Raw genomic sequence first — 25,636 nt, 5'->3', positions numbered from 1 at the left:
GGCGCAAACGGGAGGACATGGAATGTGTTAAAACCCTTTAAAAAAGTAATATCGGTGGGAATGTTTTCATAAAAATATTACCCGCTCATGTTTATTATGTTAGCAGGACATATTTTTTCAGTGTTTCACACAAAAGGTTTTACTTTACAAAATGAATTCAGTTCATCTGGATTTCTGCAATCTCGTGGGGACAAAAACCCAATTTCTTGCCACAGACGCACGAAATTAAACCCTTTTTGTAACAGTAGCCCTCTGAAGATGTCCGTTTTTGCGCCCTCTCTCTAAGTATATTATCTCGTGACATTTTTTGCGGTCGCGTGTGTGTGAATAATCCCTGTCGGAAGCATTTCGGGATTAAAAACCAATCAAGAATGACCATAAAGCCGACATTGAGTCAAGACGTAAAAAGTGCACTAAATGCGGCCGTAATTCGCTTAACGATCGAACCGAGTAAATGGTACCCATTTAACAATGTTGCTGCGAGAGCCGTAAAGCCGTAAGTGCGTCGACATAATTTCACTAAGTGGGCTCAGAGAAAAATAAAATAAACAATTTTATTTCCGGTCTAGTCGCTAAAGTATCGAATTAAACCTGTTTTAATTAATTCCCGATCGGGAAATCGATGCGTTTTCAATAGGAAAGCCTAGAAAAGCTCTCGTTGTGATTATTATAGCAAGTCTGTGGGATAGCTCGCTGTAAGCGCTTTTCCCCTGTTTACGACGTGCTACATGACTGCATGACAATGTTAAACTTTCCCACTGGATGCTCCCTCTTCCCCGATGAATCGGATTTCGCCCTATCGATTTTCTCGAAACAATAAGCTTCACCTGTCATCGAGAGACCGCTGAGTTGATTGACGCGATCCGATGGCATGTGTTTTTGAGTGTTTTCATTATGCGAGATTTCACCTCTTGTGCCACTTCATTGTCATCATTATTTTTATCCCGGCAATCTGTATAGAACGGGTTTTGCGAATGCCATGTTCCTTTCGTGTGTATCAAGCTTAATGTAGCAAAACAACAAAAGCAGGCTCGCAAAAATTACGCCAGAAGCATATAATTGTCGGCGTGAACTTGGCCAGAACAATGCTCGTTTTTTATTGCCGCCAGATGGAACGACGAAAAATCGCCTATTTAAGGCTCGTAAAAATTTTCCAAAGTGGGGAGTTATGGAGGCGTCCTTGCGAGTTATTACATGCAAATGTGGAATATTAGAGTTGAGGCGGTTGGGGGCATTCATTGGCGAAAATTGCATCTGGGGAGATTTATGGTGGTCTTTTTTCTTTCAACGACTCGCAGAGATATTTAAATATGATTCTCAACGCGCGTTTTATTGCAAACGCAACAATGGAGGATTTTTTTCCCGGCGCATCCACCATTTATTCTACTTGGTAATTATTTCAGGCAACGAGGAAATATAATATGTTTCTGTGTGCGTATGTGCGAAAAAATGTAGACAAGAGAAATCTCACATTTCAATGTCAGTTGTCGAGAACATTGTTGTAAATACATAAATCATAGAATTGAGTTGTTAACCAACTAAAACAACTTTGTTGTTGGATGGACGGAAGTTCAAATAATATTAGTTGCGTAAAAACGTGGTTTAGTTTAACGTAAACATTTTACAGGCTGACTAAAATAAAGTTATATGAACTACACAGAGTTAAATGCCTCTAGCGTCTCCGTACGACCATTGGGGTAGAACACAAACCGTCGTCATTTTTGTATTTAATTAAAGAACGTGCACACTAACGACTTTTTGAACAGTTTAATTCCAAGTTTGCGCTATGTTAGTAAAAAAGTCAGATCGCATCTGTTCGTAAAAGCATGTCTGCAAATTTCTTTCTGTCTTTTATTTCAACTTGAGCATGTTATGTGTTGCGACTATGGTAAGCGGAGAAAACGTGCCGAAATCGGGTTTTAAATTTCAAAGCTGTATATGGATATCCTTGTAATGAAGATGCGGAACGCTTTGTACTAGAACTAATTGAGAAGTAAACATGCTCATCTCTTTGTGGATACGATAATGTCTACCTCGTTTGCATTTCTTTTATTGCTAGGGTTAATTTAATTAGTATCTCTCGTCCTGTTTACAGCCTGATGCTGAAATTAGCTCTGAACATCGAGAATTTTTGTCATTTTTCTTTTAAGTCATGGTGTAATTAGAGAACGTGAATTAGCATCGAAGCTTGGCTTTATGTGTCCGTCAGGGAGAGATACGTTTTCCCAGTTTTCCCAGAAAGCTATTGTAAGAAAATATGCTTGTGCATATAGAGAGGCGCCGCTGTCTGTATTGCAAAGTCTTCTTTTGTCCTTTTGTTCTACGTGTTGTCAACGATTTCAATTATATTGGGTTCCCTTTTGAATTTCCGCGCCAACAAAAGATCTTCATTATTTCGTATTGGTAAAATTAATTTATAATTTTCCATCTTCAAAATTTGAAACTTTTTATCAAATAGTGTCGCGGCCACAATACCCGTTATCAGCCGGAACTTTTGTTCATAAACTACACTTTGATGTTATCTTGTTCTCATTACGTTGCATGCGGCGATAATGGCGAAACATCCATCCATTTTTCTCTCTCTCGGATTATTTTGATGCATTCCACACTCGACTTAATGTGGTAGCCTTTGTGTTGTGGAAAATAATGCGAAGCGAGGCCATAACGGGCGCTTCGCTAATTCAAATAGAAGAGAAATCGTTTCGATTCGTGGTTGATTTAGCATTTCCATTTCAAAGTTGTTCAAGTTGCCACGATGAAGTGCGATTTTATCGTGACGTAATTTCAGGAAGTTCAAGTGATTGCCTCGGGGGCATTAACGTCGCGCAAAAATGTTGTGATGTCACAAAGAAGGCGCAAATTCGATTTTGTGTAACTTGGGAACAAAGTCCCGCTTGATGTAATAAAATCTGAAATTTATAGGGACGGAAGCTCGGCCCAAATTGTTTACTCTATAAGCTCGCATTTTTAATATTTCCCTCCTAGAGAAATCTTTTTTTCTTACCACTTGAGGGAGGAGCAACCCCGGAACTGTCAAATGCAATAAAGTGTGGCACTGAAATGTCTAGTGAACTTATCCCGGGATGATCCGGGAACAAGGAGTGTGTGTGTTTGTACTTCCCGCCCCTCCGGGCGTAAAACCGCACAGCGTTCGCGACGATGATGCTCTAGATCCGTTTAATAAAACAGAAAATTTAATTCGATTTTCACCCGGATTCCAGGAATTTTCCCCTCACATTCCACGACATGCACCGCACAAAGCCGTCCGTGACGATTAAAGGTGGTGGAGAATTTCCGAGATGTTTTCCATACATATGCGTCTCTTTTGATCATTTTTGTGTGTGTCTTAATTCGCGGAGGAAGGAAATAATTATCGTTGCGTCAAAGGAAGAACTTTTGCTCTTTAATAATATAGCATTGCCGCGTCTCTAATTAGAAAAGGGCGGTGATGCGCCACAATAGAATTTAAAATTCGATATCTCTTGAATTATGAGGAAGCGCGTGATGGAGTCGAGTCATGTTTTTTTTTTCATTGAAATAATAATCTTGTCGTGGCGAAAACGTTTCCTATTAGTCGATGATGTGTTGCGGAAAATGCTTCGACTTTTTTCCTTTGTCGATTACGATCAGTTCCGAGAGAGTTGCAGCTTCGACAGGCGTTTTAACTTACATTTACAACGGCACCTTTCAATTCCAGCACTAATTTCGTCTGGAAAATGATAGGGATGAATTCGATGAATTCAATTCCGGATTTTATTGCAGCAGATGCGACCGGCGGTTGTCACCATATGGTCTACTAAAATCCACTTACCGTACAAGAAGACGAGCGGATTTTAATTAACTACATGTACTCAACGACCGAACTTTTCCCTTCTTTTAATTGCGAGAGTGTCCGTTGAGGACCGTTTCGCATTCCGTTGCATTTTTACAAATCATAAAAACTCTTCCAGGCTCGGGAGTTTTACGTCTGCTTGGGGAGATTTTTTCTTTGTCTCGTGTGTTTGGCAATGGAAACCGCAGACCATTTACCGGCTTGATTGCACCGACGTCATAAGCTGTTGAGTGGATTTTCTAACACGTTTTGTTTGAAGGATTCAGGATTAATTGAATAGTGGAGGGGAGGGGTTGTCTCCGCTTGGGAAATTGAGATTTCCTCTCCATTCGTCGGGTGTACATTACCGTGTTGTACTTGATTCCACGGCCAATATCGATGACATTAGGAATTGCATTATTTCACATTGATGCGGGGTCTGGAGAAGATATTTTCATAACTTGATATTCTCCTGATCCACTTTATTTTGGGTGTCTGCTTTCTTTTCCTTTGCTCGATCATCCGAAAACTTTGCGTGGTCGATTCCCTTGTGAATTTTTTTTTTTGAACTTCCCTTTATAATCTGACACGTTTCCTTTCACATTTGGCGCGGAATTTTTTGTTTGACGAGAATATTTAGTGGTCGTTTAGTAATCGATTGTTCCCAGAGTTTTTGTGATCAAGTTGTATGATTTAAGGTAGTAGGTCAAATGCACAAACATCGTAAGTTAAACTAGATCGTATTTTCCGAAACAGTAATTCGGCGATTTATGTGCGCCGCGTCGCTGGCGGTAACGGAAAAACGCATTTGCCTATCTGTGCTGTCCCATGTAAACAATGAACCAGACTTGGTTCTTATCGCGGATGTTCCAATCTCCGGTCGCTTTATAACAAAAGGGCTCTCCATGGTTTCCCTGCGTGACGTCATACACAGAACGCGACTGGTAAGTGACGAAGAGAGTCCCTTTGAAAGCTCGATCTAATTACACCATGACATGAAGGGAAATCACATTTCAATGTGCCGTTTGTATTGGTTCTGATATGATATAGAACCGTGATGACGACGCTTTGCACTTGAGGATAAATGGCCAGCGTTATAGGGCCCACCCTTACATCTTGTTTAAGGTTTAATTTCGCCTTTTGTCGAGATGATATAGATCGAATTCGAGTGGAACCTGCATCGGATAGGCGACCTGATTAAAACACAGAAGGGGAAGACCTATCGGTGAAAAGAAACGCGATCTCTGTTTTTCAAAAATAAATAATTGTATGCTCACTACGAAATGTCGACCTAATAAATCCGACAACGTTCGACTTTTCGTTTCTTGTTTACCGACTCTATTTGTTTAGCGTTCGCTTTATTACAAGGAAAACTTTTATTTTCCTCCAATGTACAAGTCAGTTACCCTTCGTTTTGCATTTATATTTTCTTGGCTCCGTCCGTCCGTTCGACTTCGGAAGAAATCGTCCAAATATTTACCCTCGCTTTAATGCTCATTTCGTGGATTAACTCGGTTTGTCAAAGACGAAATCGTTTTCCCTTCGCTATCGATTCTTAATGTGAATAATTGACGTTTCTTTGCAGGAGCGGTCGGTGGCGATGGCGGCGACGATGGCGACGATAAAGAAAAAGAGGAGGAGGCCGAAAGAGAACGGTTGGAAGCCATCCGCGAAGCTGAAGAACGAAGGAAGGAAAAACACAGGAAGATGGAGGAAGAACGGGAAAAGATGAGACAAGAAATCAGGGACAAGGTTAGTCAGTCAATACAATTGCAGAGTCATTTCCGTAATTTCGCGAATGACAGACAATTAATCAACGTTGTTGTTTCGCGACGCCCTGTACATGACTTAACGAACCGTGACGTTTTCGTATGACATGACAGCGGGAGCGATTGCTCGATGGGGGTGAGGTGAAACGAAATTAATCACGAATTAATTGGTTTTGCATAGAACTGTGCTAGATTCAAAAATTTCCAATTACCCACATTTCGTCCACGCTTTGTTAGGAAAGCATATTTATCTTGGAGAGTAATAAAAGATTATTGTTTGGCACACAATATAATGGTGTTCGTAAAGTTTACACAACAGTTAAGATTAGTGCTCACTTATCATAACAGTTCCGTCATAAATGGTTTAGTGGTGGCCACATGTGCGCCACCATTAATATAGTTCTTGGGCTACAATGAAGAAAATCACGTCGGTTCCTGATAGGGGTTGTAATTCAAAGGGTGGCAGCGCATAAATTACGCCTAAACACGCTCCCTGTTTGGATAATTAGGAAAATCCAGCTCCGTTGTGTTACGATTCACTGGGGTGCAGACTAATGTGCGGATTTATAGGGTTGGTTGAGGGAAAAAATGGTCATTTTTTTTCCCAGAGCAAGTACACTGACGTACTAAAATTCACGAGAGTTGTATCGAGATTATTTTACAGTTTAAGCTTTCGAAACGTTCTGCCAAATCCGATTGTCGCTACAACATTGAACAATTTTCAATAGTCAACTCCGCAAAGCTGATTACGGCTATTATAATCTGTGTAATATGTGAACTGTATCTCTTGAGCAAATGGCTTGTTAATAACAGCATTATGAAGGCACACGCTACACAATTACACGCACAGATCAAATTGAGCACTCACGGGAATCGATCAAACTAAGAAATGGTGGATGCGCCGGGTCACGAGCTCGTCGTTAATCAAAAAATAGTTCGTGTCGTTTGGGAATTTTAAGTCGGGGAAATAAAGAAATATTTAATTATTCAAACAGGGAAATATGCAGCGATAACAGACGAAAATATGTTGGTTTGGGGCGTGCCGAAGAACATTAAAAATATCAGCGCGGTTATTTCAGGAATACAATAATAAAATCGAGGCCAAGGTGAGTTCAACTTTGAAATTTTAAACGTAAAGTGGGATCAATGTCGATTGGTTGACATTTCGATAATTCTCATTACGGTATTATGAGGGACAGTGGAACAGATGAGCGAATCCCGGATAAGATTAGGGATATTTGAAAAATTTCAAATAAATTCACCTCGCTCGTTAATTTGACGACATGATTAATGCGCTTATGGACTATCTGTCAATAAAGCGTAAAAAGTATGACGTTTTCAAGAGACCCTCTGCTGCTAAGAGGATTAGTCGTTTTTCAGAAAACACACTCTTTCTGTGTACGTCTTTCAATAAGGGATAATCCGACGTGTAAACCTACCTTTTAAAATGAAAATACTAACAACGTTGATTGCGTTTTACGGAAATTTTCCCCTCTTAATCTATTAATAGTGGTTTCGTACCAACCTAATTAAAGAAAAACCCACAATGACTATGCAGAAACGGGCGGTGATTTCACGTATAGAATTCGTATGTTAATGATAATACACCCGTATTTTTCTCCCTTTAAAAACCCACCTCCATAAATCACGATCCCACCCTCGAATTACGATATGCAAATGTGTAGCGATTACGTAAATTGTTTGAAAAACGAAATGAGGAAAAAAGCCTGCTCTCTCCGAAAAGCGTAATGGTTGTATAATTCATCCCTACATACGGTTTCTTTTTCGGGAACTCCCTGATCGCCTGCTTTGTCTTTATTTATAGATTTATGTCGGATCGGTTTTCTTCGTCCTTATAAAATAATAAAATGTTTACCGGTTTTATTGCGATCGTTGGACCGCTTTAATACCAATTTTCTTGAGTTTTACTTTGATTATTAGTTCCATTTTTTCTCGAAGCGCTCGTGTGTTGTGTTTGTTCAAGCGAAAAAGAGGATCAGCGGCGGCGTTTCTCCTTGCAATATTACGTTTCTTTTTTACGGCGTAAATTTTGCAGCGTCACTAAAACTGTGCACGGAAGTGAGCTTATGAACACTCTCATATCTTAAAAAGCTTGCGCAAAAATATTTATAACGTGGCTCGTATTATTGCAGGGAGCTTCAAACGATTGCTTTATTTACTCGAAACAAATAACTAAAGTTTCTGAGCGAACGTTTTAAATATATTGTTTTAATAACAATGTTTTATTAACATAACCATGTCGGAATAAAATTAACCATAATTTATACATAGCGGGCTTCCATTGTAGCTTTCAACAAAAATTGTTTTGTATGATAATTAGGTGATAAATTCAATTGATTACAAATGTACGCATTTCAAGCAATTGCGTTTTAGAACAGTATTTTTAGGTATTTGCAATTCACTTTACCACAGATATTGTAAATCGATGTGGACAATTAAAAGCCTGCAGCGTTTAAAAAAATGTCAATACGATTTTAAACCTTTTGTTAATACATAATAAATAAAATTCCTGTTGACTTTGATTCTAAATAAATACTGCTCCTAAAATGTAATTTGAGTGCATCATTGCAATTGTAAATAGTCACAATGTTATGCGTCTTTCATTTTGTTACTTCAGTAATTACCAGTGGCAAGTCAGACATTCAGTTGTGTGGTTTGTTTATAATGATAATGTAATAAATGAATTGGTAGAGAAAGGAAATTCTTATTCTTTGTTTACGTCCTGATAGTTTTTTACGCTTTGCTTGATAATAATTTACATATCTATCAATACATTCTTTAGTTAATCGCTGTTTTTCATGCTGGAATGATTGTCTGATATTTATGGCGGATAATCGCGGTGTTACTGAGGGCAAAATGTTATTTATGGTGAAGTGCGAGGAATGGGTAAGTCGCCTTTTCCTAATCGTCAGAATCTCGAAGAACTGGGGGTAAGGTAAGCGCCAGTGGTTCTCAATCAATGGTTACTCCTCTTATAAACTTTAGATCCACCCAATATCGAAAATGTTTGTGCAACATTTCAAGATAGATAAACGCTCTGTTAAAGTTTGGCAATTGAAACTCCGAGCACCCTGTATTTTACAGGTAGAATATTAATTATTGGACCTTATACGTCATAAGTGTTGCTATAAATTTTAGTGTTGGTCACAGCTTTGGAAGCTATAATTTCTGTCTGCGAGATATTGAATCTTGTAATATATTCTGGGAAGAACATGCATTTTTGTATTATTATTATTAAGTTCGGTAGCGTGTGCACTGTAATAACGACGCAAACTTATTGAACTCACGTGTACTTCAGTGCGGCGAAACCCGACAAACAGCAAATCGCTCTTCTCTAAGCACAAGCATTTTTTCGATTTTGACAAGACCCTCCTCGTGTTCTCCCACAGATTAATGACTACCCTGTTCAAACATGTTTTTCCCTCTTCCGTCCACCCTCGTCCTGGCAACAATTTGCATCTCAGTGCAAAGCAATCTCTTTGTACTGACCCTCGGGATGGCAACTCTCCCGACAATCACGAAATTAGATGTCATCAGCAAAATCCGCGTCAAATATTTGAAGAGTTTTGCAAAATCGAATTATTACAATTAAAAGAGACCATCGGGTAAGTGTTCCAACACAAATCTCTCCATCACGCGGTCAAGATAATACAATTCTGGTCAATTTGAATAAATTACCATGGGAGAAATTGCAAATTTAATCGTTCCGTGATGAACGCAATCCACACGCTTGCATAATGTCGGCTGATTTTTTCTTTAATATCGAAGTTTTTTTTACAATTACCGGCACGTGAAATAGGGAAAGAACGCGGCGTAAACGTGAGAGTCTTTCTCGGAAAAGCGACCATGTTAAAGGGATTTCCAGCCGTATTTCGCTTATGGGAGTTGCAATGTTAAGTTATAACAAACTATCTCGAAAACCAAGTGGAATTTTTGATGCATTTATGTATTTCCGTGGGCATTGTGTCCGGAACCTCGATGCGGTTTTTGCCATCGTCTTTATATCCAGAATTCGAAAAATAGAGTCCTTGAAATGCAAATTGGGTGTCTGTTTCTACTTTTTTATGTTGTCACTCAAATATGGGCGTTATTGGCGCGAAGGGTTGTTATAATTTTTATGCCACGTCGACCGAAATTTGTGCTGTTTTCAATTTTACGTTATCCTTCGAACAGAATCCCCTTAAAATTCACTTTCATAGAGTGACGCGTCGATCGCTTTGCTCCTTTCCATTCCAAACGTGAAATTACTTAAAGGAGGATAGACCCAATAAAAAAGTTGTTTCCGACTGGGTTTTGATGCATTTGATGTGTGCGTTCGTGATGAGGAAACGCGTGATAAAATTGCGTGCACGACCTAGTCTTATCGGCCATCTTTAATTGCGCCGCCCGATAAGGAAGGCAAGAGACGGTTTCCACCTTGTCTGGGCGAAATTGAAATTTTACTGCAGTTTTACAGAAAGGACGGCCAACTTATTACGTTACTTATAATTGCACAAGTCTTGAATAGTTAATGAAAACTTTTGGGAAGACAGTAATGATCTCTCTTTTCTCTTTTGTAAATAATTCTCAGTAGTTTATAATTAAAATGCATCTTTTATGGAACGTACAACCAGCGTGAAATGGAAACCCGAGTCTATAGTATTCAAAATCGATTTCATGAGCTGCGGTCATAAAGCTACTATTCAAACGTTGTCTAGTTACTGAAATTATTAGCTGCATAATACCATAACACTAATTAAACATAGAAATGATTGTTGTAAAGTTTAATGTCCTTGGGAAACACAATTAGGTTTAATTTCTCTGAAAAAAGCTGGTTAACTGTGCTCAACAATATCTCTCCCTCAAGTGGATGATTATCACCTACAACTTCGTCTTTTAATATCTAATTTTCACTTGTCACTTCCCTTTGTTCGTATTTTAATTAGTATTTATGAAAACGCACCGCGTCTCCATTGTCTTTCGAAAATAACTGCTTGTGGCGTTGCGACGTTTTTCGAATTTCACTCGTTTTCATACACGTTGAAACAATTCGCTAACAAACAACATCCACGTCAGAAAAGTTTTGCCAGTTTTAATAACGCGAATCGAATTAGACCGGATTTCATGTAAGCAATTACGAACAACAAAAACGCTTCAGATTTAATTACGGATTTCTAGATAAGCACTCTTATTCTCCGATTTTTTAAAACTTTTTTTGCGACTTTTGATTTGACCGAAATACATTTTTCATCTGCGAGAATTCCGTTCGACTACAGTCTTGTTTCCTCATTTGACTACAAATTGGATCGTTTGCTTTGTTGTATTGTTCACGATTCAGCCGCCATTATCCGGTCGGATGTTCGTTGTTCGAAATGAATTCCAAACGGCGAGAATCGATGCCGAAATTAATTTTTTATATCATAACCAGTTTTCAAAATCTTTGATTTGTTAGCGTGGTAAGTATTAATTTCCACCACCTACGATTAAGACAACGGATTATCTCATCCTCCAAATCTAAAACTTAAATGAAAAATCAGCAGAGTCTAAGCAATTTCGAAGCGACGTGTCTGGGAATTTAATGTTTCTCAATTTTGAGAACGCTTTATCAGACTTAATTACCAAAATTTCTCAACGTCGCGGCCCGAAACGGATCTTATCGAAACGAACAACAAGAAAAAAATCGTTTTTATTACGGTCCGATGTATTAAGGCGACAGATATTTTACCGGAGCCCCCGTTATCAAAAAAGCTATAACTTTAAAACATATTTTCATAAGCGCTCACAGAAATGTTATGAGGATTTATTGCGTCGCTTTAGGCGACTTGCACATTTCAGGAAACGAAATTTATTAGGCAAGGGCCTGAAGCTTCCAACCTCGGATACTTTCGCGATAAAACATCGAATAATTTGATCTGAAGTTTAATCAGTGTTGAAACGAATAAATTCTAGTCAAGTTTTTATGGAATTCCGTGGCGATAATAAAACGAATTAGCGAATAAAGCATAATAAGCAATTAGAATAAATTAACCGAAAAGAACGTCAAGGGAATAGAAGAAGCGTCCATTGAAGAACCTCCCAGAATGATTCAATTAAGTCCTAGTCATCCTGGTGGAAAAATAATTGGCATTTTCTCCTCTGCTCCATCTTCAATCAAATCGAAGGTGCAAAGAGAATTTATTAATTCCGGGCAGAGGGAAATGGACCCCAATACAAAACACATAACACACAAAAGGTGAGAGTTTCAATCTAATTATTTTTTCACAGAGAAGGGAAGGAAGGACGTGAAAATGGAGAAAGAAAGCTTTTAAGAAGACGGGCATCTTAATCGGGGTCAAATTGACTCTAGTAGGGAGTCCGTTACTTTATAGCGACTCCCTAACGGAGTCAGGTTGACTCCCTTTGAGGGAAATTTACACCTGGAGAAGCTCTTCACCGAAAAAGCGGGAGCTTAATTAAGTTGCCGGTTACGTCTAAAAAAATCTCCACGTCTTTCAAAACGCAATTATTCAACAACAAAGTTTTAAACTGTCACTTAATAATATTTGTTCCCTTGTTCATTGGGGCACCAGTTTGATTTCGACGTGACCCATTTACAATGCAAATTTTCATGAAAATACTTGTGTGTGTGAACGGCGGTGGCGGCAGCCTGCCTCCGACTTTCAATTGGGATTTGTACAAACTTCGCCCTAACCGAGCGGGCTCGGCTACTTTAAGCCGAAACTAAAACTTAAAATGCGAAGTTGTAATTAACGCCATTTTCTCCTTTTAAATTCGTGTTTATTATGTACTTAACGAAGTTTGTTTATGGGCGATTCTTCGAATAAAAGCGATTCAGCGCCTGATTAAATATTTTTCCTGTAATTTGAAAAAAAAAACGTTCGTAAATTATGAAATATGATTATAACACAGTACACCCCTGATAGTTGCAATAACAATAGGGATAAAAATAAAACCGCATTTCGCCCCATTTGTGGTTACAAAGGGAATTAGCCGTCGTACTTGTAACGTTATTTAGTGCGTTTCATTAAACAATAACGATGGAATTTAGGAAGAGGCGGGCATTGTATGTTCCTGAATGTCATGTTTATTGTTAATTCACTTTCTCTTCCATTCGTGTAGACGAAAACTTTATTATCCCGTTGTGTAATCGTGCGATACACACCGATAACGTAAATAATTAAGAGGTCACGTGGTCTTTACGATGTTCGTGCCATCCCTTGTATTAAACTTGTCGACCTTTTGTTTCAGTATAATATCAAAAAGAAAGAAGAAATCGTAGAGCCCGTACAAGAAGAACCGAATCCTCTGATGCGTAAAAAGAAGACGCCGGAAGAACTCGCGAGGGAAGCGGAAGCAGAAGAGGAGGACGAATTCACAAGTGAGTGCATAAACGGGTTTAAACGGTTGAATAAACGATGCGTCTTACTTTAAACCGATCGACAACGAATCATTTTGCGATTTATTGGTGTTTTTGGCTATTTTACTCGTTGAAAAAGATTCTAAATGTTGTTGAAAAATTTTACCGTAGTCGTTTAGAGTATAAGCAGAAATTGTAGATGTTTTGGCACTAGCACTAAGTCAATTCACACTTAAAACCACCTCACCTAATGCCTAAGTACAAACCAACAATAAAAGAAATTCGAAAAAAAAACTTTTGTGCCTTTCGTGGCCTATCAGTGTTTAAGACAATATTATTACGTGTTGCCAAAATTGACTAAATCTTCTTCTTTGATGTACCTATTCTTGTTTTGTACTTCTCACTGTTGAAATGTACCCTTGCTCTTGGTAGTTTGATGTATGATTTTTTTTTAATATATTTTACATTATTTTTGTTTGTTTTTGACCCTCTCCCAGTTGATTTCTTTGGTTTCCCCGCATGACGGACGAGTGCTAGTTTTACAATTCCATGTTGCGAGCCACCAACAATGCACGTGCGTGTTGCATTTTTGTATTATTGGTGGTGGGTTGTCAGGGGTTGCCGAAGGGTCGAACCCTTGACAGACCTTTATGACTACAATGCCGGGCGAATTCAGGTCACAAAGCATCCGGTTATTTACCCTGACCCTTCAGGGCCTACTCGATGAATTAGTATCGAATTAGGTCCGGGACGCATTTTTCATCACACTTACGCTCGTTAGTTAAATGTGTGTGTTTTTTTTTCGATTTCAGAGTTGAAGAACACGATAGAGACACAAGTTAACGAACTCAAGTCACAAATAGAGAGTAAATGTGTTATGCAATGAATTCCGGGGACATCCACAAGGCAATTTCTGCGGGCCGTCTTCTTCTAGAGAACGTCACAGAAATAAAAAATAATAATTTTAAGATACTCAATTAGTTAGGTGCCGTATAAGTTGTAGGCGTGTAACCTGTGATCAAATCGCTACCTTCAGTGGAGAAATAATGGCGCGTCCAAATTTTGATAGGGTTTAAAAATGGTGAACAAAAAAACGACTTGCCTTAACCGGTCCAGGACCTCGCGCCGGTTCCTCCGCTGACGGGCGCGTTAAAATGAGTTTATTTGAATTAGAAATGACGAAAGCCGTGCAGGAATAAGCCCCAAAAACACAAACAAAAGAGACTGCGATAAACAATTAACAAATAACAAAAATATTATGATGACATTAGATACCGATACACTGTTGTCATAATACTTTTGTAGTAGTGTAATCAATTGTTACCAAAGTTTTTGTAGATATATGATAGTCTTGAACCTATTTTTTTGTAACGTCAACCAAAAACATTGTGCATAACGAGACTTATTCTTTTCCCTTTTTGTATTTTTTGAGGACGCATGTAGTTTTTAAAATGAAACAATGAGGAATGTTCGAGGCTTTTTACATTCACTCACTTTCCGAAGATGATATCTTCACTTTCTCATCCTCCAAGCACACCGTGATTGGTCATCCAAATTCCTTAAAGTTCGCCTTTGGTGTTCCATCGAGTCCGTCGAGGTTTGCACCGAGACAACAACACACTTTTGTACCAAAAAAAAATGCTCAAAACCTTCGCCGGACTCGACAGCGATCTTTGTTTCTGCGCTTACTGTACTGTACTCTCTCTCTCTTTCATGATATATTTTGTAAAATTAGCACATCTAGACGACAATCTGCCGAAAAAAATCTTTTTGACGTCACTCTAGTCTATGGCAACCGCTTTTGTTTCGGTGTAGCATGTCATTCAATGATTGTTCGTTGTTCATTGTTGTTGTATCTGTCTCTTTGTGGATACTCTCTTCCTGTACCATTCTCTTCGACAAAAAATGACCAAGTTCGTAACACCAGGATAATAATGAATCCCGACGACTACTTCAGCCGTTATTTTCTACGATAATTTAAAGAACAGGCGTGCTTCGTTTCTACGGATGGGCTCGACTAGAGCAGAAAACAAACTCTGTTGTTTGGATTGTGATTTGTGTAGACGCACCGCTTCACCCCTGCACTACCTCCACCGAAACCACTATATTTCCCGGTTCGAATTTCACAGCACAAGTGGCATTAGAACCGGACGTTTTCGTAAAGGTTTCAGTTTGAGTGTTTTTTGTTGTTTTGTGTTAGTCTGGTCGGCGCCTTCACGATCCTGTTGTCTATGTGTCAATTAAATTCTATATATCATTCTCTAGTAGGAGTAGCGTAATCTATGTCTATCTTAACTCTAGTTGGGGGTAGAATCTAGACTGTATCAATGTATTTAATACTATAGGTGTCGTTGCTCAAATGTGTCTTTTTGGCAAAACGCAATGTTCAATGTGGAATTTGGGTGAAATCAACGTGAGAATCTACATTTTAATACAAACAAAGAACACGCAAATGCAAGACAATGCAAACACTTTCGTAGGTTTTTCTACATTAGATGAATCTCAAATTGTTGACCCGGTTGTCAAGGTTTTTTCGCGTTCGTCCGACGATCTTCGTCGGCCGGATTGTTGTTCCTACTTTGTCTGTTGTTATTAATCTCCTCACAAAAACATAAGCAATGTAGTACGACTTAGTCTGGTGTGTGATAATATTATAAATGTATGTTTTTTGTCTTTTCGTATTGTTACCAAAGTCTTTTCAAGTTGGCGCCAACGCCGCCGACCGCCGAATTCCGTGTACTCAAGACACTTTTGTGACGATTGCGTTTGTTAATATCTAAATTCTAGAGACAACGACACGTATATTTAAAGAATAAAACAAAGGGAATCTGTAATTTCTAATCTATAAAGGTCGCCACGGAAATACGTGGATGGTGGATGCGAGAACGCTCGAACACCATTCGAACGTTTTCATCTCCACGAGGCTTCTGCTTAAGTGACGTATTTAAATAAAAGCTAGTGATAAATTTATGCAAAAAACTGAAACTCGTTAAAGAAATGATCAATGTTGTATTGTTATTACAAAATGATATTCGCAAGTATATATTATCATGTATTGTAGATATTGTTGTTGATTCGAAGATTATTTAGTTCGACATGAGCTTTTAACCAATTACCTACAACAAATTACTCGGTTTTCGGTTTTACCTTTTTTTCGATTGATTCTTCCGTAATTTTGTTGTAGGCCGATTTGAAAAGCTGTGTAGTCAAAAACTTTTGTATTTATACACTTATTAACAGTAATTGTTTCATGAGCCATGAAACAACACGTTTGTAGTTGCCTGAGTACCTATAGTTAGTAAGGGCTGTTCACGTTGTTATATAATAATATTATTGATAAGTCTTAGTCGATCGACTTGATTGTTGTTAGTTGTAAAACCACCTGCAACGTTATTGTGAAAAGAAAGGACTTAATAAAATATTACAGTTTAGGTAAAACTATTCTTTTTCCATGTTACGGGAAAGGACACATCTATTTTCATCACCGCTCCGCATGTGAATTTTTAAAACGAAGCGTGGAAAAGAACTCATTTCGGTTATCGCTTTTATTAAAAATCAATACGGCTCGCATTTTTCCTCATTTATCATTGCATCAACTGAACGTTTCACCACTCCAACTTGTTAATGCAGTCAAATTACAACCACAAAAACCAGTAAATAGTTTGCCACAATTCAAAATTATTTATTAGAAAAATTCATTACAAAACTAGGCACTATTGAGCAAATCTTCCATTATACATTGCTTCAGTTTGCTACTCAAACCTTGAAAGAATTTCGACACCTTCCGGAAAAGTTTCTTCCAAAAGTTGTCTGAATGGTGCTTGGAAATCTTCTGTATGTTTGTCCCTGTTGCGTTTTCCATACTTTCATTCTCCGTCGCATTTCCGTGAATAATCAGTTTGACTTCGGTCTCTCCTTTATTTTCAACAACTTCGATTTTATCCTGATTGGGAAATACCAACTGGTAGTCTCCATTTTCCATATCCAGTTGGGGTTTGACCACCGTTTGGTCCTTTAACCACTCGGTCATAAACCCACCGATGTCGTTTTCCACAGACTCCACGTCGTGATCAATACTACGTTTCTTATCCTTCTTGGGATTCTGCAGGGTTAAAATATCGTCACGTCTCCATTCCTTCAAGCCTTCAGTACGAGACTTGTATCTTTCGCTGAAAGGGTGTTTGTTCAAAAGGGATCGACTTGGGCGCGAAGTTTTGTCGATGAAGTGCAACTTCTTCTTTTGGACGAGGTGATCTTTGAGAATTCGAAACTGTTGCTTTTTTATGTCTTCATCGATTTTTACGCGCGCAGGGTCGTACGTTTGTCCGAGAATGTCTTCGTTCTTGATGTGACGCCTTAGACGAACTGGACTAATTTCGTCACTTTCGAGATTACCGTAGTCCATACAGTCCATATCTTCGCTCAAACTCATGTCTCTGAACTTCATTGTGTCGTCCTCCTAAACTGGGCATTAGTACAATCTTCATGGTTGAACAGCACTTACCTTGAAGAGCCGACTTGTTAGTGACGGTATTTCTTCAACCAATCCTTGCGCAACTTCCCCCAATTCCGCAGAGTTTTTTTCAACTTCTAGATCATCAGGTTTGCCATAGAACTCGTGAATAAAGTCAAACGCTCCAAAGTCTTCATTTTGGTCGGAACTGACTTTAAAATCGTCGTCGTCTTCAATTTTCACGCTTTCAGTAATTGGTTGCACCTGAATTTTAGGCACATCTAGTTTCCACTTCTTCTTTAAAACGATTTTGGGCTTCTTTGTGGTCGTAACTTCAACCTCATCATCCGACTCGGCGACTTCTGCGAAGGCGTCTTTCACAGGCAGTGCGTTTTCTTTCTTCTCTTCTTGTTCTTCAGATTCGCTTTCATCCTTCTTCTGCATCTTCAATTTCTTCTGCTTATAGCTCAGCGGCTCTGTTTTCAGTTTCAGTAAGTCCATGTTTATGTCCCTTTTCGCGCGCACCTTCGTCCTGTTCCTCAAAGTTTCCCGCAGGAATTTCCTGTTGTCCATTCCTTTGAGTTTCAACAGGCGCATGTTGATATCCTTTTTATCACGCGTCGTGTCACGTTTCTCCTTCTTACGCAATCTTATCGACGTGTTTTTATCCTTCAGGAACCTTTGTGTGGCTTTATTCATGATTTCTTCGAGTTCTCCGCTTGTGAAAATTATGTTTTTTTTTGCCGCCTTTACTTTAGCGCGATCTGCTAAAACTTTGCTAATCTCAACACTTGTGAGTTCGAGGTCGAAAATCTTCTTTGGTTCTTCTTTTTTCAGCGGTCTGTGCATAAATTCGAATTTTTTCGGTTCTTCAAACTTTCTTACTTCTTCAGCTTTTTTCGCGTTATCTTTAGCTCTTTGTACAAACATGTTTCTTCCACTCGTTTTCTTCCTGATTTGTTTGTAGTATCGCTCATCTGACTCTAGTTCTTTTTCCATCACATTCTGCAGTTCGTGGAGGGTTGGAGCATGATGAAGAGAAAACCTCGGATGGATCGCCGACGACACTCTTTCTTCAGCAAACGGAATGTTTTGGTCATCGCGAATTTCTTCCAACAGGAGCTTCATGTCGGATTCTTCGTTGGCGCAGGCTGGAATTTGTGCACCTGGTAAGACGAAAAAACCTACAGATTTCGGAGGTAAAAAGAGAGATAAATAATTCACGATCTTAGCGCGTCTTAGCTTTGGCACCACGTTGAGTTTGTCGCCTGTAAACTTGTTTAAACTCAATTTTTCCCCATTGAGGAAGACCTCTCTGAAAGAACAACATTATTTTAAGTACCGCGAAGTTGGAGGGAATTTACGTGGCGTCTTCATTCTCCGCTGTAAGCACGTACGACTGAACTTCGGTACTTTTCAACAGAATAGAACCAAACTTCAGAAAAACGGTGTGATTGGAGGTGCAGTTATTGACCACGAAGACTGTCATGGCACCGCTTCTTATAAACTCGTTTTGGTATTTGGTACAATGGGCATAGAGTGATAACTGGGGGTGAGATACGGTGGTTTTGACCTCCAAAACGTTACGACCCATCAACATCTTGTGAAGAGCGGAAACCCAGAAAGGGGGAGTTTCCGAGTAGATTTCGTGAAGACGTGGTTGGCGGAGGATGACTTCGAAACCGTTCTTTGCCGCGTCTCCCAAGTCTCTGGCCCAGGAAATCGCCGAAGCGAAAGATGGGTGCACAGGCTTTGGAGATGTGGCCCAAATTGGGACTTTGGGTTTGAGGAGGATAAAAAATGGGTTTTCCATTGCTGATGGTCTAAAATTAGACCGTGGGGGTAATAAAGTTTACTTAGAATAATTCTTACTGTTCCAAGACCACCGCTGCTAACACGTCGCTTAGTTCATCGAGAGTTTTTCTAGGATCGGCCACGCATCGTCTTAAGTCGCTTCCCACAACTTTCCACTGGTTTTTTCGCTTCGGAAACGCGTCTAGGACGTGTTGTAACCTCTTCAGCTCCGTCCCGTATTGACTTTCGTTTTTGTTGGAACAATCTACAAAGCTTGAGACTAATAACTGGAAACTTTGTCTTAATCCAAATACCAAATCCCAGCTGCCAGTAACAGCTAACATTGAACTTATCCGCTAAATCCAGCACTTCCATGGCCTCTTGCGGATTCCATCCGTCGTTTCCCGTCGCAGCATCATTAATCCCGAAAACAGGAGTTAGATTGGCCGACACCAACCACTCATTTATCCCGAACCACATCGTCGGTGTCACCGCAATGAACCCATTTTCTGGGTCATTCCAATTTTCCTTCTGGTATTTGACGAATTGCGTCGACGGTCCGGCGATTCTTACGAAAGCAGGTGCCAAACGCTTTGTCATCCGCAAAGTGGTGTCACTACAAAATTCCTCGTTATTTTGTTACGAAGAACTACATTAACCTACCTCAAGTTTAAACCGGTGAGGAGAATAGCAGGATCGATTGAAAAGCTCACGAATTTCTCGTTGACTGTGTGAAGGACTTTTATGCCGTTTATTGTGTAGATTACTTCGTCGGCAAAGTGTTGCCCGAAAGATGGAGCCCAAAGGAGAACGAGGAAAACGAATGCAAAAGGCATCGTCGGGTCGGACATTCGAACTGAATTATTATCGCTCGTTACTGCTAGAATTCCACGAGATGCAGCGTCAGCGAGTTTCGTGTTTTAATAATACGTTTCCTGCAATAGTTTGCAATCGATTATTTATGTTGGTGTTTGAATTTATAAGCAGGCCAAATAGCTGGAATACTGCGCAATATTATCGAAGTTGAAATAAAAAATGAAAATCCCATCACAAACTACCATTTTCCCAATACTTGCAAGAAGTTTACCCTATTATTTGTGGAGATTAATATAAAACCTTGGTGTTGGGCGCGATTGGTTTAAGCGGATTATTGTAATAATTACAGGCCGACCTTCCCTAATCGAGTTTGCCAAAACTTCGCAAATTCGTTGAAATTGGCCGAACAAATGCAATCCATGCTTTCATCTGTATAAACGTATTTTCCGTACGAACCGTTTTTTTAAATGAACAAAAAGCACAGTGGGATGATAAATTACGCCCTCTCATGAATTCGTAACGGGTTCACTTGCACTTTTGTTGTTCTTGTGGGTAATTTGTTGTGATGAATAAAAAATGATATTTTGTAAATTACCAAACTTTTAATTATCCTTATGTAAAAACGTGTTGAGCCTTGAAATTCGTTGTTTTGATAACCTCCCCTTTCGCATTATTTCGCTCGGTGGCTGATTAACATTCGTAACATCAACTGACAAATTGCGAAATAGGTAACTGTATCCTGGAATGAGCTCAAGTTTGGAAAGCGAGTAAGAGAGAATCAAAGGTTTCCAAACAACACAAGAATTTCATCGGATTCAGCGGTATCCACTTGAAAGAAGAAAATTCCTTTCGAGATCATTTGGAATAAAGGATGAATGTTGATTCAGAAATTCTATTACGAGATAAGATCGACCCACTTTTTCACTAAAATACATATTTGAATTTCAAGGAGATAATGTTTTTAATAATAACAAGCTAATTAGAAGACTTACGGGATTACTGCTTTGAAAAACATGCAGACCGGAAGGCGACGTTTTCTTTTATGTATTTTTAATTACAGCACGCTTCGGTTTATTGTTTGAAAAAAGAAGACATCACATTTTAATTACAAGAGCTGTGTAGTCTGTTCACAGCTCGGTAAAACAAAAGTACTTATTTGCCATGTCTGCACTAGATTCTTGATTTTAAAACAGTCAATCTCGTAGAATACACAGTTAAATAATGACGATTGTTACTTCATATTTGAGATTCACCAGTTGATAAAAATGGTGGAGGCGCCAGGACAAGTTGAGAAGCTGAAAATTCAACTGTCTTTTCTGTTGGCATTTCTAAATTTTTCTTCTTTGCTTTAATCTGTTCTGCAAATTATAATCTTTCTCCTAACTTCTAAAGAGAAACAGGAGGAATTTGTCAATCATTATTCACAATAAATAATCAATTTAATCTTGCATGTAGGCAACCAACAATACATAAGCGTTTGGTGGTTTTCTCCGCCTAGTTTCTTTCGTTTTTCCCCAACGTCAAACGTCACCTCGCGATCAACAAAACGTCATAACAAACCCAATCGTCTTGTCCGTGACTGATAACTCCTCAAACTCATCAATTCTCGAAGGTCAAATCACTTAAAACTTCACCAATCATCGCAAATCCGAACCTGTACCTATCTTAGAATGATTACACCTTATCACATCCAAAATACACATTTCTTCCACACTTGTCACGAGTCCCTTCAATGATCCCTTTGCAATGAAAGCAAAAGTGGACCCGAAAGTGTGCGGTGTGTGCGGGGATAAAGCCCTTGGATACAATTTCAATGCTGTCACCTGTGAAAGCTGTAAAGCTTTCTTTCGTCGCAACGCCCTCGTCCAGAAACAGTTCAAGTGCCCTTTCAACGCCAATTGTGAGATTACCACCATCACCCGACGCTTCTGCCAGAAATGTCGACTGGACAAGTGTTTTGCGATCGGTATGTGCAAAGATTTGATCATGTCCGAGGAGGACAAGAACATAAAAAGACAGAAAATTGAAGAAAACAGAGCCCGGAAACGAACGAAGTTCCATGGATTCAAAACGTTCAAGAAAGTCAAAAGGGAAGACAAGCTGGATGTAGATTCAGATTCTCACGAGTCATCGACGGTTTTTGATTCGGACAACTCCAAAGATACATATCAACCCAATGGGGGGCAAAACGTCGTAAACGAGATCAATTACAATGATATGGGAAGTGAGAGATTAGTCACGTCCAGTGATGACGTCTCTATGATCAGAACTATGTTGAACACCACTCCCAATGAAGCTCAGAAGACAGTGGACGACAGCGGTTTCACCACCCTTATCAACAATAATGAAGTTAATTGTAATAATAACGACCCCACGTCCTCGACTCAAAGGGGCACTTTGGATGTCACTAAAGACGTCGTCGAAGACGTGCACAGGTAAATATCAACAACGATAATGAAAGATCAAATAACACCTGTTTGTTTGGGTTACGAAATCGCAGGAAATGGGACAAAGTCACAGATAGCGATCTTGTGAACTTTGTTGCGAATCAGCAGTATTATTGAGCGATGATATGCGCGTTTTAACGATTAAAAAATTGTGCTACAACGTGACAAAAGTATCAAATTGGAGACTTAAAATGGGTCATTTTGTGCTTGAAATAGTTTGATAACTCTTTGACTTCTGATAAATAAATTAGAACAATTAATAAAAAATGACAATTCATTTTTTATACTTATCTAGCGGTGTCAACTCTATCAAACAGTCAACAAACCAAATTTTTCATCTCGTTGAACCTTAGTATCTCGAATTAATAAATCAAACACCCTGTATTCAACGCATTGTAATTATGTAATTTTTTGTGCTTGTTAATAGTCGACGTCAGTCTTAATTTCCTCCCATTGTCCATTCTAGTAGGTACTCAGATCTGAAGTTAAGCTCTTTTAAGTATGTTATCGATCATCAAAAGAAATTTAAGCCGGCGTGAGATCAACAAATCTTCGAGCACTCCTAGCGATTGACGTCATTTTTGCAATAACCGGTGAACAACGTAAACAAAACTGAGTGTTAATTGATAATGACAATACAAAAAAAAACTTGACCTTCCTCCCTTGCAGGGTCTCAGTCGAACCAAACTCCATCGAGTCCATCCTTTGTGAAGCAATAAAACTAGAATATGAAGCGTATTCTTCAATTGCCCAATGCCATTCCAATTCCCGTGAATTAAACGACGCCGAAAGAGCGAAACTCAATGAGTTAATCGTTGCCAATAAAGCCCTCTTGGGTCCTCTGGACGATGAGTTGAACACCCTCATAGGAAACGAGTACAAATTCCGGGTAAGAGGTCGATAATTTTTTCTTCGTGTTGTGTTTCGTCGGATTGTGTACAATTGAGGACTTTTTCACCACCAACTCCATTTTAGTCTCCATTGCAGGGTAGCCCACAACAGGCGCTACATACAGATCCGGCCCTCGTCGGGGTTATAAACCTGACGGCGATCGTTATCAGGCGTCTTATAAAAATGGCGAAGAAGATTAACGCTTTCAAAAACATGTGTCAGGAGGACCAAGTTGCGTTGCTCAAAGGGGGGTGCACGGAGATTATGCTGTTAAGGAGCGCCATGAACTACGACCCCACAAAACAAACCTGGAAGGTAAAAGTTACTCGAGAGTAAGACGTGGCAATAATTAAGTTTTTAGATCCCCCACAGTCAGGAGACCTTTAATCTTAACGTCGACATTCTGAAACTCGCCAAAGGCAACGTGTACCAAGAGCACGAACGCTTTATAAACACCTTTGACCCAAAATGGCGATCTGACGAAAATATTGTGCTAATATTATGTGCCATAACTCTCTTCACACCAGACAGACCTCGCGTGGTTCACCAGGACGTCATAAAACTCGAACAAAACGCTTATTATTACCTACTGCGCCGATATTTAGAAAGTATTTATCCTGGATGTGAGGCGAAATCGACATTCCTTAAACTCATACAAAAAATCGCAGAGCTACACAAGTTCAACGAAGAACTCATCAACGTCTACTTAGACGTAAATCCATCACAAGTGGAACCTCTACTCATTGAAATTTTCGACTTGAAGCACTGATGTGGACTCTATGTACATAGGTTTCGAATTGTTCCATTCATGCAATATTTTGTTATTTATTACTGTAAATATATCGTTTTAGGAATCATAAAAGTGACTAGTTTTAGGTGTACGCGAGGTAGAATTAAGACGCTTTTTAGCCCCACTGTTCTCCTTTCGTCCCAACACTGGACTAGACCCAGTTCCCATATTGCGAATCAAACTCTTGAGACTTTTAGCCTGACTATCCACGATGTTTTCTTGGGCTATGATGTAGAAGTCGTCGAGCAGGTGCGGCGGGGGCTCCACTGAACATGGCGTGACGTTCACTTCAGAGCCTTTATCAATCAGCAGTGCCAATCTGTTTCTCAGAGATTCGTTTCTTTGCTCTAGTTTATTAATTTTTGTTGCGTCCTCTTCAAAATGCATCAGCGTGGGGGTTGGCATGTACTGGTATCAACAATTTAAGTATAAGCTTATAATGTAAAAAATACAAACCTGGAAAATGGACGCAAGAAAATTATGCAAAGACACTAAAAGAGTGTCTTGCCACTGCTTACTAAAATACACCGAAAATGTGGGGTTCTCTTCATGGTTCTTAATGTACGGAAAAACTAAAAATAATTGTTTTACCAAGAGTTCAACAGCATCCTTTTACTTACCAAACCAATCTCTCCACTCACTTTGAGTTTGTAATTCTGGCGTCATTTTCACGAAGAAATCGACGACTTTATCCGGCTTATTATTAACAACACTGTTAACTAAATACAACTTTAACACGGCGTTCTCCAGTTTTTTGACTCCTAAAAAGTGACGTTATGTACATCAAAACTTGGAGAAATTCGTACCTGGAATGAAGTGACTTTCTAGTTTACTGAACATGTGAGCATCCAAATGACTCCACAACTCTCGTAACGCGTTTAAATCATAATTAGCGATGAATTGCAAGAGTTGTTCGATGATTTTGTCAACCCTGAAACTCTTCTCTTTGTCAACTTTCAACTCTGAATCGAATGCTCTTAATGTCGAACCAAAACCTCTAAACAATAAGTATTCTCGAACTAGTTCGTCAATGTACTGAGCGTGGGCCATTTCAGTATTTTGATAATTTACTTTGGCTTTGGGATTGTGAGTAAACAAAAAATGACAGCCACTTGACAGCTAAACGTCATAAACTAAACGAATAGTGTGAACTTGGCTTTCTAAATCCCCACTACCAAGTCCGTTGCACACAATCGAATGTAACATTCGGCGGCTAGTTGTATTACTGGTTGCCTAATCACAATGTTAAAAATGATTGTGGACCGATAGTAATGAGCTCTAGTATACTAAAATGTTAAAATGACCAATAAAAGAATTATACACGACAATTCAAATACTGATCAAACAACACCTATACTGGTCACAGTTACACATGAAGATAAAATAAAAATTTTGATTTTTACATTTCTAGATAAAAGCCACCTCGCGGAATGATGCTAAAGTCGTTACAATTTTTATTAGTTTTGCGTCTTCATCTAGGGTGTGGACAAACAGTCAAGAAGACTATT

General features: G+C 39.1%; 4 protein-coding genes across 11 annotated transcripts in view; 2 read left to right on the top strand and 2 right to left on the bottom strand.

The window, feature by feature from the left end:
• The window catches only part of cpx (synaptic transmission protein complexin), an 85,487-nt gene extending 71,646 nt beyond the window's left edge, over nucleotides 1–13,841 (top strand). For all 6 annotated transcript variants that reach the window (XM_088045041.1, XM_088045038.1, XM_088045040.1 and 3 more), the window contains 3 exons: nucleotides 5,397–5,563; nucleotides 12,829–12,958; nucleotides 13,750–13,841. In XM_088045041.1, the coding sequence (XP_087901167.1) occupies nucleotides 5,397–5,563; nucleotides 12,829–12,958; nucleotides 13,750–13,823 (371 nt within the window). In that variant the 3' untranslated portion in view covers nucleotides 13,824–13,841. The remainder of the gene's footprint in view (nucleotides 1–5,396; nucleotides 5,564–12,828; nucleotides 12,959–13,749) is intronic.
• Nucleotides 13,842–16,643: 2,802 nt separating this feature from the next.
• LOC148168005 (uncharacterized) lies at nucleotides 16,644–20,020 on the bottom strand. The gene is made up of 6 exons (XM_088046159.1): nucleotides 19,848–20,020; nucleotides 19,499–19,800; nucleotides 19,263–19,449; nucleotides 18,755–19,213; nucleotides 17,442–18,705; nucleotides 16,644–17,396 (listed from the first exon to the last, which is right to left on the bottom strand). Exons 1-6 carry the CDS (start codon nucleotides 20,018–20,020, stop codon nucleotides 16,644–16,646), a joined length of 3,138 nt encoding a protein of 1,045 aa, XP_087902285.1.
• Nucleotides 20,021–21,522: 1,502 nt separating this feature from the next.
• Nucleotides 21,523–24,219, top strand: Hr96 (Nuclear hormone receptor HR96). Of its 3 annotated transcripts, XM_088045808.1 has the most exons (5): nucleotides 21,523–22,435; nucleotides 23,117–23,336; nucleotides 23,423–23,653; nucleotides 23,700–24,127; nucleotides 24,190–24,219. In XM_088045808.1, exons 1-4 carry the CDS (start codon nucleotides 21,747–21,749, stop codon nucleotides 24,105–24,107), a joined length of 1,548 nt encoding a protein of 515 aa, XP_087901934.1. In that variant the 5' UTR covers nucleotides 21,523–21,746; the 3' UTR covers nucleotides 24,108–24,127; nucleotides 24,190–24,219. The 3 variants fall into 3 exon arrangements, with proteins under 3 accessions (XP_087901934.1, XP_087901935.1, XP_087901933.1); XM_088045809.1 differs by having other exon boundaries at nucleotides 23,435–23,653; nucleotides 23,700–24,200; XM_088045807.1 differs by having other exon boundaries at nucleotides 23,700–24,200.
• On the bottom strand, nucleotides 24,136–25,283 carry LOC148168003 (WD repeat-containing protein 91). The gene is made up of 4 exons (XM_088045810.1): nucleotides 24,935–25,283; nucleotides 24,749–24,889; nucleotides 24,585–24,700; nucleotides 24,136–24,536 (listed from the first exon to the last, which is right to left on the bottom strand). The coding sequence occupies exons 1-4, from the start codon at nucleotides 25,176–25,178 to the stop codon at nucleotides 24,186–24,188; spliced, it is 852 nt and encodes a 283-aa protein (XP_087901936.1). The 5' UTR covers nucleotides 25,179–25,283; the 3' UTR covers nucleotides 24,136–24,185.
• Between the last annotated feature and the right edge of the window lie 353 nt (nucleotides 25,284–25,636).

Source organism: Gnatocerus cornutus, chromosome 9 (genome assembly GCF_029298725.1).
Source record: "Gnatocerus cornutus isolate USDA-ARS CGAHR chromosome 9, icGnaCorn1.1, whole genome shotgun sequence".
Taxonomy (NCBI): Eukaryota; Metazoa; Arthropoda; class Insecta; order Coleoptera; family Tenebrionidae; genus Gnatocerus; species Gnatocerus cornutus.
Note: the sequence above shows the minus strand (reverse complement) of the source record. Positions and strands in the feature narration are given on the sequence as shown.

Coding starts and splice junctions, on each gene's coding strand:
- LOC148168005 (XM_088046159.1), bottom strand. CDS start 20,020: ATGCCTTTTGCATTCGTTTTCCTCGTTCTCCTTTGGGCTCCATCTTTC. Junction 18,706..18,754: donor GCGGAGAATGAAGACGCCAC/GTAAATTCCCTC, acceptor TTGTTCTTTCAG/AGAGGTCTTCCTCAATGGGG. Junction 17,397..17,441: donor TAACAAGTCGGCTCTTCAAG/GTAAGTGCTGTT, acceptor TGCCCAGTTTAG/GAGGACGACACAATGAAGTT.
- Hr96 (XM_088045808.1), top strand. CDS start 21,747: ATGAAAGCAAAAGTGGACCCGAAAGTGTGCGGTGTGTGCGGGGATAAA. Junction 23,337..23,422: donor GAAACGAGTACAAATTCCGG/GTAAGAGGTCGA, acceptor ACTCCATTTTAG/TCTCCATTGCAGGGTAGCCC. Junction 23,654..23,699: donor CCACAAAACAAACCTGGAAG/GTAAAAGTTACT, acceptor TTAAGTTTTTAG/ATCCCCCACAGTCAGGAGAC.
- LOC148168003 (XM_088045810.1), bottom strand. CDS start 25,178: ATGGCCCACGCTCAGTACATTGACGAACTAGTTCGAGAATACTTATTG. Junction 24,890..24,934: donor AGAAAGTCACTTCATTCCAG/GTACGAATTTCT, acceptor GTCACTTTTTAG/GAGTCAAAAAACTGGAGAAC. Junction 24,701..24,748: donor TGAGTGGAGAGATTGGTTTG/GTAAGTAAAAGG, acceptor AATTATTTTTAG/TTTTTCCGTACATTAAGAAC.